The 18,903-nt window shown below is 43.0% G+C and overlaps 1 protein-coding gene across 7 annotated transcripts in view; it reads left to right on the top strand.

The window, feature by feature from the left end:
* Positions 1–18,903, top strand: part of LAMA2 (laminin subunit alpha 2) — a 3,858,378-nt gene that overhangs the window by 1,937,042 nt on the left and 1,902,433 nt on the right. For all 7 annotated transcript variants that reach the window (XM_086927001.1, XM_086926997.1, XM_086927002.1 and 4 more), the window contains one exon: positions 14,306–14,433. In XM_086927001.1, coding sequence (XP_086783127.1) covers positions 14,306–14,433 — 128 coding nt within the window. The remainder of the gene's footprint in view (positions 1–14,305; positions 14,434–18,903) is intronic.

The raw sequence follows: 18,903 nt of genomic DNA, 5'->3' as shown, positions 1-18,903 counted from the left end.
GGCCTATCTCACATGAAAGATACACTGCACTCCGTGACAGTCACCTACTATGTCCCATCATGTAGGATCCCTGTGCAGTGTGGAGCTACTGATGCTTCCTAATAGGTTAAGTGGTGCATGCACTGTGAGGGGTCACCCTTTACTAGGCTCATTAATGTATCCGATCTTGCACCAGGCTAGGTAATTCTTGCATTTACCATTGCAGCACTTCCAGTAAATAATATTACTCTGTAATAAACCAGAGCTGTTACTATGCCATTGCTTTTATTTTCCTATTTTTCTGATTTCGGTTTGTGTTGCTAGACTTACTTAACAGCTATCGGCTGTAAAAGTGTGTATTCTGTTGTTGGTCATTGGCTTTTCACTTTAAGAATGGACCGTGAAACAGTCTGGTGTCGTCTGGTGAAAACTAGAGTACTTCACGTTCTTACATCCTACTATCACCTACCTAAGTTTGCAATCTGTGGCGTAGCCAGTGTGTCATGGTCCCTAGGACAAGGAATGAAATGCATTCTGTAATGAAATGTGCTCCGCTGACCAATCAATCAATCAATCAAAGCATTTATATAGCGCACTACTCACCCGGAGGGTCTCAAGGCGCTAGGGGAGGGGGGGGTTAGCTACTGCTCGAACAGCCAGGTCTTGAGCTGCTTCCTGAAGGCAAGGTGGTCCTGACCGTGGTTTGAACAGTGAAATACAGATAAATTGGGGTGCGGTGAGCCTCAGAGCCCCAGTGCCTCTGCACATGCTGCCCCAATGAAAGCTACGCCCCTGCATGCAATCAATGTGGCTTTGTTTTTTTTGTTTATTCATTTGCCATGTTTTTGTTGTTAATTAAATGTATAAAAAGAACTCGCCTCTGCTGCAAGTTGGCATGTTTTAAATGAAATCTTGCATATCAAAAATCATCTGATAGAAACTGTCCCTGCTCTGCAAGGTGGAATTTTGATGCAACATGGTGTTTGAAATGCCCGAATAAATCCTATTTGAAGAGGCTGCTGCCTGCTTAACTACGTTTTCTGCTAGATGTTTTCCCTGTGGAAATAATTTAAATGGCTTTTTAATAGTTTGCAGCTTATTTGTCCTTTCATATATATTTAGCATTTTTAAATTGCACTACTAAGTTGCAGAAATGTGATGTATGACTCACCCTATTCGGTTTGCTAAAAAACTTCCTCAATCCCCGTCAAACCCGATGGACTTCGTCATGTGGAAGGGGCAGTATGTAAAAGAAAAGAGCACGTCATTCTTCTTACAACTCAACTACAACTTACTGCTCCAGCTCAAACTTATAACATCACTATATGTAGTCAGCTTATTATTGTGATGTTTTCTCATTGATTAGGAATCATATGCTCAATTCGGTATTCTCGTAGGTATGATTGTTCCCTTCAAACAGAAACTGTCTCTGCCATGTGCATAATTCAAAAAGTTAGTGTGGAAAACAACGGAGCACGTCTGGTATCGAGTAAATTACAAATGCAAAAGCTCTCACGTAAAAATGACTGGTTTTGGTTCAAGTTGGCAGGCATAGTCATTAAATTAATCTCAGTTCCCCCAAAAAACAGTTAATCAAATAAAAGCACAAACGCGCTCTCGATGTGAGGTTTCTAGGTAAATTTGACTGCTATAGTTTCTTCAGCCCCCAAGTCAGGCTGAAAAATTAAAGTAATAAGATAAAAGCACGCTCTATGAAACCAATAGAGCCACAAGGCTAAGTGGGAAAGTGTCCATTTGTAAGCGGCAAGCGGGACATTTGATAACAAAGAGGATTGTGTAAAGGGATTTTTTCCGTGTCAATTGCAGCATGACCCTCCCCGACCCCAGTCCGGTCCCCACACTCAAACACTACCCTACACGACCTCCCAGCACTACCCTAAACCCTACAACACTACCCTACACTACACAAACACCACAACACTACCCTAAACCCTAAAACACTACCCTAGCACGACCCTCCCTGACCCCAAGTCCTGTCCGCATACTCAAACACTACCCTGCATGACCCCCCCAGCACTACCCCAAACCCTAAAACACTACCCTAAAACTACACAAATACCACAACACTATTCTAAACCCTAAAACACTACTCCCAGCACGACCCTCCCCCGACCCCCAGTCCGGTCCCTACACCCAAACACTACCCGGCATGACCCCCCAGCACTACCCTAAACCCTAAAACACTACCCTACACTACACAAACACCACAACACTACCCTGAACCCGAAAAAACGACAGTACACTACACAAACACCACAACACTACCCTAAACACTAAAACATTACCCCAGCACGGCCCTCCCTTACCCTCAGTCCAGTCCCCACACTCAATGACTACCCTGCACGACCCCCCAGCACTACCCTAAACCCTAAAACACTACCCTACACTACACAAACACCACAACACTACCCTAAACCCTAAAACACTACCCCAGCATGACCCTCCCTGACCCCCAGTCCTGTTTCCACACTCAAACACTACCCTGCATGACCTCCCAGCTCTACCCTAAACCCTACAACACTACTCTACACTACACAAACACCACAAAACTACCCTAAACCTTAAAACACTACCCCCAGCACGACCCTCCCCCAACCCCCAGTCCGGTCCCCACACTCAAACACTACGCTGCACGACCCCCCAGCACTACCCTAAACCCTAAAACACGACCCTAAAACTACACAAATACCACAACACTACCCTAAAACACTACTCCTAGCACAACCTTCCCCCGACCCCCAATCCGGTCCCTACACCCAAACACTACCCTGCACAAACCCCCAGCACTACCCTAAAACACTACACTACACAAACACCACAACACTACTCTAAACTAAAACATTACCCCAGCACGACCCTCCCTGGCCCCCAGTCCAGTCCCCACACTCAAACACTACCATTCACGACCCCCCAGCACTACACTAAACCATAAAACAGTACCCTACACCAACACCACAACACTACCCTAAACCCTAAAACACTACCCCAGCATGACCCTCCCCGACCCCCAGTCCGGTCCCCACACTCAAACACTTCCCTGCACGACCTCCCAGCACTACCCTAAACCCTACAACACTACCCTACACTACACAAACACCACAACACTACCCTAAACCCTAAAACACAACCCCAGCACGACCCTCCCCGACACCCAGTCCGGTCCCCACACTCAAACACTACCCTGCACAACCTCCCCGCACTACCCTAAACCCTACAACACTACCCTACACTACACAAACACCACAACACTACCCTAAACCCTAAAACACTACCCCCAGCACGACCCCCAGTCCGGTCACCACACTCAAACACTACCCTGCACGAACTTCCAGCACTACCCTAAACCCTAAAACACTACCCTACACTACCCAAACACCACAACACTACCCTAAACCCTAAAACACTACCCCCAGCATGACCCTCCCCACACCTCCAGTCCGGGCCCCCCACTTAAAAAATACCCTGCACAACCATGAGCACTACCCTAAAACCTAAAACACTACCCTACTCTAGGCAAACACCACAACACTACCCTAAACCGTAAAACAATACCCCCAGCACGACCCTACCCCAACCCCCAACCCCCAGTCCGGTCCCCCCACTCAATCACTACCCTGCACGATCCCCCAGCATTACCCTAAGCCCTAAAGCACTACCCTACACTACACAAACACCACTGTAGTATAATAAATGAGGCATAAAAATAGTATAATAAATAAGGCACCGATCTACCATTCAGCATGCCGCTTGGATAGAATGTTAATAGTAGTATTGGTAAAAGTCCCGTAGTATTCAAATTGTTTGTATTCAGTAAGTGTTCTGCATTGTAAATGAAGACAAACAGCCTGATTCATGAAAGACCCGTTTTGCGAGTCTTTAATAGCGATTCATAAGGAATCGCTATTACAGGCTCGCAAAACGTGATTCATGTAGGAATCGCAAAAAAAATTCGATTCCTACATATTCCTTATTTGCGATTAGCAAATTGCTAATCGCAAATAAGGAATAACTCCCCATTCATTCCTATGGGCCAAAATCGCAAATAAGATATCGATTTAAAGGGTGCCAGGGGTGCCCAAAGGACACCCTGTAGCACCCCTTAAATGTAAATTGAAACAGGTGTTGCGCACACACATGTCCAAAGGACATGTGTGTGTGCAACATGCAACTTAGAAAAATGCTTTTAAAAGCATTTTTCTAAGTTTTCGCTATTTACCACGAGGTTTGACCTCGCGGTAAATAGCGGGCCGAAATTGCGATTTCGCAATTTTTAAATGGATGATGAATTGCATTTAAGGAATCTCAAATAGAGATTCCTTAAATGTAATTCATCGCAAAATAGCGAAATCGCTATTACCGATTTTTGCATTTGGGATGATGAATCCCATATGCAAAAATCGCACTCGCAAAGGGCGAGATTCTCAGAATCTCGCCCTTTGCGAGCGGAATTCAGCTTGATGAATCAGGCTGTATGTGATTACAAATAAGTATGTGCTTAGTATTCTGTTAGTATTCAAGAAGTACCACTCACATATCTGAAGTCTTCATGCACTAGCCTTCCCAAAAACAACACTATTGAATACTAGAATTCGCATGAAATAGTCTTCGAATGCTATAAAAAGACAGGTTAACCACTAAATGTAGTATTCAACTTTGGTAAGGGTTGTTGTGAGTCACTCGGTACCGGTTCCATGCAAACTCCAGACAAGATAACTCCGCGCCAGTACCATACAGCCACTAGGGATGGCGAATAATTGTTTGAACACAGAATTAATGTGTGGTGTTCCACATGATATCCCATATTCAAAGGAGTTTTACACACCCATTTACTACATGGTCTGAGCAGTGGGTAAATGTTTGAGGGGGCTTCTGTTTGGAGTGAAGGGCGTAGAGAGGTAAGCCTAGGAGGGGGAAGGGAAAGGAAGTGGGAGTTAAATTCTGCTACAATAGAATGACAGGTCCACCTGGCTTTTGTGGCCTGACTGCTATTCCAATCAAAGCCTCAAGTGAGTTTTGCAGTCAGATTTTCTGGCTGGTAAAATTGGGTTGTTTGTTCCTGCTTCCTGGAAAAGTAGGTGTGAAACTACAGGGTCAGCCATGAACGGACAGAGGAGGATTCCACGGTTATTTTGCTCCGCCTGACTCATAATCAGGGCAATATAATTTGGTAGAAAATTCATGGTTATACCTCTGATACAGTAATTTTTTTACCAGTGATAGCCTGTGAACTTTAAAAGTGGTGTGACATCATCTGTCTGACCCCTCTGAAAGCTCCCCCCTTACGCCATCAAAAATGTAAATTGATACTTGTATAGCGCACTACTCACCTGCAAGGGTCTCAAGGTGCTTGTACGAATACCGCTGTGGAACCCATCTTGGCTGACCCTGTGAGGCGTCCACTCCTGGGCACCCCCAAGGTGGAGGCCAGGCATCCCTAGCGTTGTGGGGGCCGTTGTGAAGATTAAGCAAGTTATTGCCCAGAGTTGCAGATTGGGACTCCATGATTTAAATAGGCACCAAGGCGAGAATTATCAGGTCCGTGGAGTTTTGAGCCCAAGACCCGCCGAGGCGGGGAATTGAACCCTGGTCCCGGGCTACACCTATGCATCAGGGTCTGCCGGTCTATTCATTGAGCCACACTTCTCCACTTCTCCAACATGCATACATCGACGCAAGGCAGAAATAGACACACCACCATGGCCCAGTCTACAGGAAAAATATAGGAAGGTGCCCCTATTTACTATACAGGGAGGGGGTCAAATAGGCAAGACAAAAGGACAGGCCCTGTTGGGTTGTTTTACTATATCACAAACAAACCCAAATACATAATTATAGAAAAAACACACTTGTAGAGATCAATCTCGTGATTAAAGGGGACACACAATGTTATAATTTAAAAAAAAACAAAAAAGAGAGATAATTTGTATAGAAATAAGATTGTAACCTTCAGGGAGGCATTTTTTATGTAAGTTTTTATGTAAGGAATAAACTGTTTTTAATATCCATATCTACACATTGTTGATTAATCTTGCAACATTTTTTTTTTTATTATAACATTGTGGGTCCCCTTTAATCTAGAGATTGATCTCTACAAGTGTGTTTTTTCTAGAACTATGTATTTGGGTTTGTTTTTGACATAGTAAAACATCCCCAACAGGGCCTGTCCTTTTGTCTTGCCAGTTTTAGTCTAAACATATATTTGCGAGACTAGAAATCTTGAACTTCCAAATGAAGGATCTATTTTAAAAAAACAATTAAGATGGAATATAGCCTGGCGTTGCTTTACAGAGGTATGAGACATTTGGAAAATTCAATAGCCTGATGGTGGTTATGGGCCCTGCAAAGTTCAGAAGTAAGTTCTTGAATATATTGAACTTTTGAGGTTTCAGACCCTCTGTGGACTGGCCAAAGCATGTGACGTCTTTCCAAAGATGACTAGAGAAACTGGTAAGAGTGGTAATATCAAGGTCACAATCTTAGTGTCCGTGATATTTATCTTGTACCTGGACTTTTACTCAAATTCCTGAGTTAGTGCTGTGATGGCTCCAATTTCGAGTTTAGCCTCAGATGTCATTATGGCCCTATCGTCGGTGAAAATGCATAGCTTAATGTTTAGATCATTGAAGTAAGAGATATCGTATGAGAGAGATGGAGACAATAGCCTATGTCTTACTAGGAGACTGGATTGTTGGCTCAATATAGAGAGCAAAAAGAGTGGCAACCTTACTGTGTACCTCTTTCAGTTTGAAGTAAAAAGAATAAGGTTTGATTGAGACAAGCTAATACCATCAAAGCAGCAGATAGTGTTGTCACAGTTTAGACAAGATTAATGGGTAATCTGTTTTTGTGGAGAACAGTCTGGCATCTAGAAAGCCATTGTTCTCCATGTGCTTAATCCACACATAAGGGTGGAAAATATGAAGAGCACTTGGAATAATTGTGTTCTTAGGAAAACAGTGTTATCCCTTCTCCATGAAAGATGGGCTTTATGTTGTGTAACACTACACATTACTCTTGGAGGGCGAAATTAAGATGGAGGGAAGGCCCTTTACAACATAAATACTGTCAATATTCTAAGGTCTCTCAATCATCATTTCGATGGGGTTAAAATAGCATTATGGAATGTTAGTGGGCTTCACACTAATCAGAAACCATTTAGAGTTCGGAAATGACCAATGTAAGATCACTTTGACATTGTCCGCTTGTGAGAACCTTATCATTTTCCCAACACTTGATGTAGGCACAGAACTCTTACACAAAATGAGTATCAATTATTTTTGGAACCTGCCTGGCAAACTTGAGAGAGTAGTTACAGATCCAAATGAGTGATGGATAGTTTTGTAATACAAGACTGGAACCAAGAAATTTGAACATTGTGACTTTTATGAGCCTACTTCGAATGAGTCAGATATTTGAGTCATCTAGTTTTAAAGTGGCCTAATTTGAAGTTCCCAGAATTTGGGGTGGGGATAATAACTTAGTCATCAGACCTGATAAACACAAGACATACTTGGGTGAAAGACATTCTGTTGAAAAAAGATGTGGGTGACGCAATAACCCCTTAATACCCTTTGTCTAATTTGATTGATGCCTGAATAAGCAAGTTCTGTGACAAGAAACAATATCTTCTATTCAGGCAAACACAATTCCTTCTCCAGAGTATTTTACTTTCTCACATACTAGCCATTTACTTCACATTCCTAAATTTAACCTTGGATGATAACCAACCATCCATTGGTAGTCATAGGCATCAATCTACCATAGCAAACTAAGATAATGAGACTGAGGTTTAGTAAGCCATGACTCAAAGATGGAAATTAAAAAAAAAATTCATCAGGCTGAAAATAAGGGAGGGCCTGGCCAGCGTCGAAGGAAGATGGCCTTGTTTTAGGGTGCTCTGGCTAGTTACTTTTTATTCCCAATATATATGCTTAAGATGGTGGCTAGTGGACTTATTGACAGCATCTGTGGGCACACTGGCAGCTTGTCCATGGCTGTGATGGTGGTGCAGATCGACCATGGAGGACGTTGATATAGTTTGGGGGCCCATGTGGATGGTGAGGCTCTGTATATCAAAACACCGCCCGACGTGGTCAAACACTGAGCTCACCCTGAAGTGCGGGTTTGAGCCAGGTCAGTGGAGGAGTTGTGCAGCTTGGGGTGTTTTGCCCCCTCCTTGATGGGCACCTGGCAAAAGGAGTGTGGGGAATCGAGAGAGAAGTGGGACCTTGTGACCAGCTCGCCAACATGAGGAGAGCAGCACAGGGAGCCTGGCATTGAGTCATTTGTGAGTGAGGCTGGTTATGAAAAAGCCTGAGGAGCTGGGGTCTGCAGAGGAGTATTTGGAGCGATCGGAGTGGCTCAGACAGCCCCTGAGGTGAGACATATGCCCAGGCTCCTCATGATTGGAGATGATCAGAGGTGGAGTGCAGTGAGGGCCCAACCCGTGGGGGCCGTCCCTGGGTGGAGCCGGAATTGTCCAGGGAGCTCCATTGGATGAGCAGGGGTAAATGTGAGCATTGGGCCAAGGGAGACAGTTTGAAGGCAGAGAAAAGTGACTGAGATCTTCCTTGCTGCTGTCTTGCCTTCTCCCGCTTGGCTTGTCCTAACAGTTCTCAAGATGCAGAGAGAGCAGCTTGAAGCTGCAGGTCATTGAATTGCACTGAATATTGTGGACTGCTCAGGCCCTTGTGATCATGACATTGCTCTGACTTGACTTTGCTGAACTGACTCCTGCAGCCCCAGAACATTTAGATACTCAGTCATTTATTTCCTGGTATTGGCATCCCATGTGTAGCTTCCACAGTGAAACATGGTCCTGAAGGCAATGGTAGGTAAAGTTGCAATGCGAGTTGAACACTGGATGCCTTGTCGACAATGAGCCAGGGGCAAGTACATGAGTACAGAAGCTTGAGACAATGGAAAATATGTAAAAAAAAATTGTAAAAAGCCTACGGGAGAAGTATTGTTGCAACATGGGTCACACAACAGCCACGAAAGAAGTGAATGGTAAAAGCAGGTCGGAACTGGCTAGCAATCTGCCTGACCAGGTGCTGTTGCTCGCCTCAGTGTTCCATAGGGAATCCCCCTTCATCACACTGAACTACATTTTTGATATTATTAATAAGTCCTTCGAGGTACTATAGAATAAGATTGCTAAAGTTGCAGTAGACTTAGGAGTGCTTTTCAAGGATCACCAAAAGTTGGTTTCTAGGGCAAGGACAATGAGGCCAGTATTAAAGTAGTACATCCATTGGTAGAGCTGCTACACAGCCAAGAGAAGAACTTAATAAAAAGGTGGGGCTGCTATACGGGAGGGTGTAAGAAGTTGAAAACTGCAGTATCAGAAACAGGATGGTGGGGAAAACAGAGGGGGCAGAAATGGTGACTTAGCTGGAGGAATTGCTAAAAAGAGAATTAGCATCCAAGGGACTGCCACCATTCTTGGTGCTGGAGAGAGTATGCAGGCCTCAGTGTGCTGGAGCACAACCAGGCTCAGTGGTTGGGCACTATCGCCACTATTGAGACTGGGATTTCAATCAGCAATGCTCTCTTCCTGTCAGCTGCTTCCAGGTCAAGAACACTACAGTTTCTATTTTTCCTGACTATACCATGGAGGTGCAGCAGCACAGGACATAATTCCTGGAGGTGGAGAGGAAATTGACGGAAGTGGACCTGCAATGAATGCTCTTGTGCCAAGCCAAGCCAGGCTTAAAGTCATAGTGGAGAACCACACTATGATGGTCTTGCTGGGATTTGGGAGTAGCTCTAGAAATGTAGAGCGGGAATATCGCAGGCTGCCATGTTCAAAATGTTAACCGTGTAGGACAACATGAATATTTAAAAAACATCTTAAGACCTCGTCATAAAAACAAAGAGAAGCAGCGCTTGTGACTGGATACACTTTTTTTCTCAAAACAATTGACTTATAGTGGTCATAATTGTGCATCAAACCTGAACAGTAGGCATTCGGAGGCTACATCACACCAAGATAGGCAGATGACCATAAGTGCAGTTGACAGGTACCAGGGTCTTTGCAAAGGAGAAGGTGGACACAAATAAATGCACTTCAGCTGAACGTTAAGTGTCATCAGGTAGGTGTGGAACTTTTGGGGGTTCTGGGCCCTGACCTTAGGTGGAACTTGTTATCCTTTTGGATGGGAGGACTGGCACTACCCAGAGCAGAAAATATTGTAGGCCACACACTCTCTTAACTCCCAAGATTATTGCCTTGGGAGTCTTCCTTAAAATTTATTTCAGTATTCCGTTTCTGTTTTTATATTGTGTTTTGGACAGATGATCATTGCCATTCTGTTATACGCAACCAAATTTTGTCTGTGTTCTATTAATGCATCACCTGCTATATAGGGGCGAGCTGTTATCCCCTCATTAGATAATGGGTAGGAAGTACTAGGATGCATCAGCCTGATGAGAGCTAACATCTCTAAAGACACGTTTATCATCTGAAATGTAAGGAGTATAGGGTCAGTGAACAAGAGATATAGAAAATTGTCCTATTTCAGGCATGTGGGTTAAATAAGGCATTATTGCAAGAAAGCCACCTAACTGAGGTGATTAGGTTACTCATTCACTTGAGGGGACTGGTCCAAGCTACTGGCTACTTTTCAGATGTCAGAGGAACATTAATTTGGATCAGCCTGGGACAGTAGCTAGAAAATATTGCAGTACACATTTACACAGAGGATAGATATGTCCTGATGTGGTTGAAGCTCAATGGTGTGTCATACTGATAGGCTGTATTTACGCCCTGAATGTGAATCAGATGCAGTTTTTCTAATTTATGATTCAGAATATGCAGATCCTGATGATGCTGGGGGAGGACTGTAATTTGACAGAGATTATGGTATAAATTGATCGGTGCCCCCTCTGGCTGATTCCCCAGGAGTGAAATTGGCACCTGACTTCTATGAGTGGGCAAATCATTCGGGATTAGTGGATGCATGGCATTAAGGAAACATTAGCAAATGTTAGTACTCTTTTTATTCTCCCTGTCCACAATCTACATGTCCGATTTTACAGATGGATGTTTTCTTCAGCAATTACTGAGAATGTCACAGAGTATTTATCCCGCACTATGTTGGATAATAATCCTCTGCTTATGGGTACTGTTTTGGGAGACAGCTGACTCTCATCCCAAAAGGAAGACCCTTGGATTCCTACTTCCATGAGCCATTCTTTAGGGACCAAATGGGTGAATCAATTGGAGAGTATTTTTTAATTAATCTTGGTACACAACATCATATTAATATGGAATGGGAAGCATTTAAGGTGATGGTGAGGGGTTTTACATGAGACAATTAATAAGAGTTAAGAAGTATTTAGGGGAAACATTTACTGCACTGGAGGATAACATACATGAATTGGAAAGGAACCTCCCAGGAGACATCTTGATTGGTCCGGGACCATTTCCAGAAAAGGAGAAATATGCTCCTGTCATAGAGCAGTTAAAGGATGTTACATGCCACAAACATGTAGATGTCACACATGCAGAGGACTGTAGGGCAGGTAAACTTAAGGTTTGGATGATACAGTCAGAGGGGATGTGTAACCCAGTGATGCTGATAAAAACTGCGCTTGGAGAGACTGTGTTCTCCACGAGGTCTTTCCCCAGTAACACCGGAGTTATATAGATAGAATCCTCCAATTACAAAAGGGAGGAAATAGAGACCTTCTTGGACAAGGTGCCACTGACCAGATTGGGAACTGATGAACATGAGAGTCTGAGTGGGCCCATATTGGAACTGTAAATTAAGTAGGCGATTACGACTCTTGCCAGGGGTAAGATACCCAGGACATATGGACTGCCAGCAGAGCTCTATCTAACATACATGACATATTTAGCTCCTCAACTCCGCAATGTATGCAGGTATACTGGAATGTGGTTCCATGCCAGACACCATCTGTGAGGTTATAACTGTTTCAGTTCATAAGCTCCATGGAGATGTCATGGAAGACACTTTGTATAGACCACTCTCAATGCTGGACTACAAAATCCTCATTAGGGTCTTGGCCAAATCATCTCCAGGTGCATCTGTACAAATTATTTTATCGAGGCCAGAATGATTTAATTTACCAAAGCAACGCCTACTTCAACATTAAGTTACTGCACAGACTAAGTAAGACTTCAGCTAGACACCCTCCTGCCACGCGGGTATTGTCCATAGACTTGCTTAAAGCCTTTGGCATACTTTACTGGGGGTTATTTTCTGGCGTCATGAGAAGTTTGAATTTGGAAACTGGATGGAACAAATTAGTTAGCCTTGTGTGTGCTGGTGCCCAGGCAGGTTTTGATTTGGACAGTCTACATCGGAGGCTTTTTGACTTAATAGAGGGACTAGGAAGGGATGCCCTTGGTCACTGATGCATTTTGTATTGGCAATTGAACCATTTGTAAGTATAATGAGAAAGGAGGGAAGAGGAAAGTGTATACCATTGTGAGACAGAGAACACGTGATATCGCTCTACGTGGATGACATGCTTCTGTACCTTGGAGATGCGAAAACTGCCATCAGGTGGAGTGTGAAAGCACTTGAGGCTCTGAGGTGGGTGTCAGGCTTCTGCACCAAGTGGGCGATACTTATGCCTTTCCGGTCTCTAATTGCTAATGCCCCCATTGGCAGACTCTCGCTTGACCATCAGATGGGAACACTGAGTTATTAACTACCAGGAAGTGTGACTATACCACACTGACGTGGACATCAGAAAAGGAAAGAAAGTGTGGTATTTGGTGCTCCTTAAAGTTGCCCATTATGGCAACAGACACATTATCGAAAATGGGGAACCGGCTTTGTGTGTTATATTATCTTAGTAACTGGCCAGTTTTGATCCCACAGAGTTGGTTCGAGGGGCGGAACACCTTACTTCAAGAACTGATATGGGATGGTGGATGCTATTGGGTCTTGTTGTGCACCCTACAATGCCCAACACAAGCTCGGGGATTGTAGTCCCAGATTACAATTGTATTTCATATCAGCCCAACTTCAGTGGTTGTCCAGATGGCTCTCAATACTGAATGGTGAAGAAATGGGGGAACTGGGCGTGCCACACCATAGGTGTGCTTTATTAGCACTGATGTTAGGAACTTGTCTATATCAGACACAGCTGCTAAAATTCCCTGCAATTGTGATTCTTTGCTGGGAAGCGGTTGTTAAAAAATGAGGCAGTACTAGATGTATGCCCTGGGGCTTCCATTAGTGGGACTGCCTACACAGGGAGGAGTTTTTCTGGCTAGGTGACTGTGAGAATGGACATATGCTGGGATAGAAACAAAGAAGGATTGCTTCTCTGAGGGGAAACTCCGAAGCTCGGAAGTTTGAATCACATGGGGCAGGGAGAGAGGGTCTGTAATAGTGCTTCACTTCTACTGCCTGTGCTTACTTCCCTCTCTCACCTCTTATGACACCCCATCTCTTTGATCTCCATTGCTCTTTGATGTTCACCTCACCTTCTGGAGATGCATGTATCACAACAGTCACTGCATAGAACTTTGCTGCATATAGACAGCTTTGCAATACCTCTGAGAAATGTGAGGTAGACTATAAGAAGGGTGCTGTAGCCCATTTTAAACTAACGGTGTTTGCTTGTAAGACTTACCATATGCCCATAATTTTTTTAACAACTTCTCCTTATTAGGATATGAGTGAATTCTTGGAATATCAAATCAGTGACAGTTCAAAGAGGCCTTCAAGCCTTTATAACGTTTCCTTATATATAATGTGCTGTAAAGTGTATAATTTTGTACAATTGTTTTCAAAATTATTCTGAGGGGAAAGTTACGGTCTGCTGGGGTCAGATGCTTGGTTTAATATCTTCTGTCGCTCTCTTTTGCTAAAGAACCAGCTTTGTACAATCGACCTATTTGAAATGGCACCAGTGGCCAATGACTTCAGTCCGGGCATCCTTTAAACAGGAAGGGACGCCAAATCCTACTTACAACTCCCTGTACCACATGTTTTCCTTACATTGAATTGGTGGAGCGAAAACTGTCTAAGTTATTCAAAAGGTTTTTCAAAAGTTGTTGAAAAGTTGCCTTGGAGCTTTCTTTGGTGTCTGCCCAATGCAATATATCAGAGACACGGGCAATACTTAAATCTGATTATAATAACAATTTCATTAGAAACTTCTATGGGTCCTTGGGCTGAATTCTGGCAATTGTGGGTTTCACAGGTGATCATTTCGAACATTTATACATGCCTGATTAGCGTTAGTATTTAAAACAGATGTTACTGTACCAGCTTCTAGACTGCAAATTATAATTATGCTACTTTATTCTTTTTCTTATTAGGACTGCAAGCATCATACATATGGTCCTTATTGTGAAAGATGTGTTCTTGGTTTCTATGGAGATCCTACACAACAGACAGCTGATGACTGCCACCCCTGCGCCTGTCCATTAAATATTCCTTCAAACAAGTGAGTTATTTACTGTTCCAGCTTTTTCTAAATTTTTAAGACAAGATTTGCATTTTGGTATTTTTCAAATAAATCGTCTTATATTCTTGGTTAGGTTGAATGCGCTATTAGGAGCAACATTATTTTCTAGCAATAAATGTAGATGTTATTTCACATAGGAGTTTGATGTCATTAATTTTTCTCAAAAACGTCTATCGTAATATAGAAAGCATGACGTGGAGTTCCACACCTTGTTTATTCTTCCATGTTCCAACAATACAGCATCATGTTCTATGTATTCTTTTTGGTATATTATGACAGACGTAGAATGAAGTGGAGAGGAGCTGGAAGCTAGCCCAGGATGATAAACAACCTCCACCACTAAACCGTCACCCTGCATGTTGATACAATGTGGTTGTTACCACAACAGCATTGTAACAACGCATACCATTACCCCGCAAGTCGTAACAACGACTTGTGGAGGGGGGAGAAGGTGTTGGATTTAAAATCCAACACCTTCCCTACTGTCCGCACAGTCTGGAGTTGGAATAGTAAATTATACTATTCCAACATCTAGTGCCCCACTCCGCAAGTCATTGTTACAACTTGCAGGGTAATGGTATGCATTGTTACAGCGCGGTCGTGGTACCAACCGCATTGTAACAACATGCGAGGTGGCGGGCTGCGGAAAAAAGAGCCATATTCGTACAGTACAGAATAAATATTTGACTTACCTTGTCAATCAGGACCAATTAGCCTATAGTAAAAACTGTCCCGGTATTAAGCAGAAATGCATGTGGTGTTAGAGGGCATTTAGCTTTGGTTTGTAGGAACAACAGGCATGAGAAAAAGTTGAATGTAGTTTGAGAAAGTATTGTCTCTGATAATGAATGATCTACTTCTTACAAGAGAGATTGTGCTCTCTGCATTGACGCTCGTGGCATTGGTCCGGCGGGAACAGTGAGTGCTCTAAGCAAGTCATGTAGAAGTAAACCAGTTTGTGAAATCAAGTTAGGTGGGGTTGAGAAATTGATTGTTGCAGATTCAGGTTCACCGTTTGCAATTGTGGATAAAGATCTATGTAAATAAAAAATGGGCTGGTGTGTTGGGGACCATCTTCTCCAAACACACATAGCCCTGCACAGTTTCAATGGTGATCCTATACTCATGAGGGGATAAAAACAGATTCATTTGAGCTTAAACATAGGAAAGCTGTAGGAAAATTGTATCTAGCAGAATATGGATCATCAGTTTAGTGATGGATCGTGATTCAGCAGGAACCTGGAGAAAATCACTGGGTGGGAAAATGCATGAAAATTCACTGTATGTGGATGATTTGATAATATATATTAGAGATGTGTGCTCTGTCCCATATGTCATTCCGGACCTCCTCACTCGCTTTGCCCGTGTATCTGGATTGCCCGTAAATTGGGGAAAATCCTGCTTGTTTCTCTTTGATCTCGGAATGCCGGATCCAGCACTCACACTCCACGGAGCTCCTTTTTGGAAGTCTATTGCTCTCTCCGTTGCTGGGAGATTAGCCCTTACAAAAATTATAGTACTTCCACATCTTCTTTATTTTTTCACTGATCTGCACTGTATCTTCCTCCGTGTTTCTTCCCCTCACTTGAACATATGCTGCAAAACCTTATATGGAGCAGAACTCTCTGCAGGATGGCGCTCTCAAAATTGTATCTATCGCTGGGAGTTGGACATTTCCCATCCCTTCACCTCCAAGGAATGAAGCATGAATTTGGTGGGACCCACATACGTTCTTCAGAATGCAAAATTCTAGCTGATACAACTTTACATTATTGACAGTGTGTATCTTACTCCGGCGAAAATCAATTGTTATTTTCTTAGGCTGGAATCAGCATGCCCCTGCTGCTGTCATTCGGACATTGATATTTTACATATGTTTTGGACATGCAGTATTGGGAGGGGATAAATCAGCACCTATCGTCCTGCACTGACTGACAGTTTGCATGCATGTGGGAGATCAGTATAACATAATCAAGAGAGAAAAGAGGCATAGGGTCACTACATGGTTTTGGACCTCTGCTTCATAGTAGCCAAACGCCTAATTATGAGGCGCTGGAAGGCCAGAGGGCCACCGTCTATAAAAGCTTGGTCACACTTCATCCTCATTTTGGCCACAGCAGAGGGGACATCTCTCCGATCGGAGGACAAACTAGGATTACTCGACCACCCTCAAAAACGTCATTTTACCCTGAGACAAATGTTGAAGTTGACGCTACAGTTTAGCTTATACCCGAACAGCCATGACCACATATGCTATGAAGACATTACCAGTGGCGCTTCACTGTATATATAGAATGATGTGGACTATTCGATACTTAGTTTTAACTGAGAGGATAGCATCTCGTCCAATGGTTGCATTGAGAGATGGCGAACCCGGACTGTTTTCCCCTTGTCCCCACATACATCACCCCATGCCCCCTATCCGTGATGTTTAGGTTATTTTTTTAAGCTTACTGGTTGTTAAGTGGTTTGAATAAGTATTATCGTTCCCATTTTTAAAAAGGGAAACCACTACTTACCGAGCTGTTATAGACCCATTTCCCTTATCAATAATACCATAACAATTCTCGGCAGGATTTTGTACAATAAGATTGTAAGCTGGGCTGAGGACAATGGTATTTTGGAACACTGTCAGTTAGGTTTCCATAACAAAGTAGGAACCACTGAACAGTGCCTCAATCTAAACCTTGTCCTAGGTAAATATAACATTGCACGTAAATCAGCACTTTATCTTGCTTTTATGGATTTGTCCTCTGCATTCGATCTTGTGAATAGATCAAAGCTCTGGACAGTCCTTTTAAATTATAGTTTGGATGAATCTCTTGTGCACTTTTTAGCTTTTTTGCACAAAGATCTTAATGCCTGTGTGAGGATTGGCCAGGGGGGTGAAGTGATGAAAGCTTTTAAGGTCCACAGGGGGGTAAGACAGGGCTGCGTGCTGGCTCCTCTACTTTTTATTATTTATATTAATGGGCTGCACAAAACCCTAATTGAAATCACGCACAATGTCCCCAAAATTATGGGTAAACCCCTCCCTGTTTTATTATATGCGGATGACGCAGTGATCATGGGCCGCACCCCGAATGACTTACGTGTTTTGGTCAAGGGGTTCGTTGATTATATGGAGTCCCTCGATCTAAAAACTAATTTTTAAAAATCTTTTATTATGTCCTGCGGTCCCAAGAAACGTCAGCTAGGCTGTATTTCTGTGGGCACTGATAAGCTGTGGTCGACCAATAGTTTCCCATATTTAGGGATGGTCTTTGCTGTGAACAACTCCTGGACCGAACACATTGCGTATGCCAGGCGTAGGTTCTCAAAGGCCATTAATTCTATCCTCAGCTTACCCCGCCCAAAAAATACAGTTTCCCTTGTGGCTATTTTAAAGATTTATAAAGCCCAATGCATTCCTGTTGCCACATATGGAGCAGAGGTTTGGGGCCTCGCTAAGAGCTCCCCCATACAATATGAGGAGAACAGGTTCCTTAGGAAGATACTTTGCGTTCCCATTTCGTCCTCCCAATATGTCTGCCATGAAGAGTTGGGCGTGAATTTTATTGAAGATTTTATTCGTGCACGACCAGCTATTTTTTGGCTCGCTATTTGGAAGAACCCTGCTGCACTACTCACAAAAGATATTATTTTAGATTGTATGAACTGTGATAAGTGCATGGCATTCCCTGGCTTTCAGGAGTGTATAAAAGTCTTAGCAGTATTAACCTAGGGAGTATTTTTAATAACTATACTTCCAATGTTCTCCCATCTAAAATTGACATGCGTAATTCTTTGTACACACTTCATGCCAGGGAAAGAGTCCACAGGGAATCTTTGAAGAAAACTGTCTCTTCGTATTTGTCTCTCGCTTTTTTAATCCCACCACTGCACTGCTACTTGACACTCCCGATGAGTCACTGGGAGCGTGGCTTACTATTTCGTTTAAGGGCTGGTACCATTAAACTTGCACTTTGTTTCCCCCTTGGCCATCATAATGATTCTGATGCCATGCCTTGCCCGTGTGATGGCACGAGCGTACAATCCACCTTGCACTTTTTATTTTTTTGTAAATTTTATATGAAATACATTAAATGGTTTTTAATTTCGTATTTTAGACAACGCAAACCTATTAGCTTGGAAAATGCTTATCTGTTGTTATTAACCCTGTACAATGATGAAATTATCTTTCGCACTGGCACTTTTTTGCGCATAGCTGTTCGAGCAAGACAGTCGATGTTTGATCTATAAATCTTGGCCTTTGTATATGCATTATGGTGATCTTTTTAATATTAACCTGTTTTTTAATGCATTGTTTTATTTTTATGTATTGCACTTTTGTGGATACTTGGATATCCGAATAAAGTTAACTGAATGAAGTGGTTTGAATATGTTTGATGTCATTGCCATGGAATGTTACGGAAAACACAACTGCATATTGTCTAATTACCTAGGGAG

Source organism: Lissotriton vulgaris, chromosome 6 (assembly GCF_964263255.1).
Source record: "Lissotriton vulgaris chromosome 6, aLisVul1.2, whole genome shotgun sequence".
In the NCBI taxonomy this organism is placed as follows: domain Eukaryota; kingdom Metazoa; phylum Chordata; class Amphibia; order Caudata; family Salamandridae; genus Lissotriton; species Lissotriton vulgaris.
Note: the sequence above shows the minus strand (reverse complement) of the source record. Positions and strands in the feature narration are given on the sequence as shown.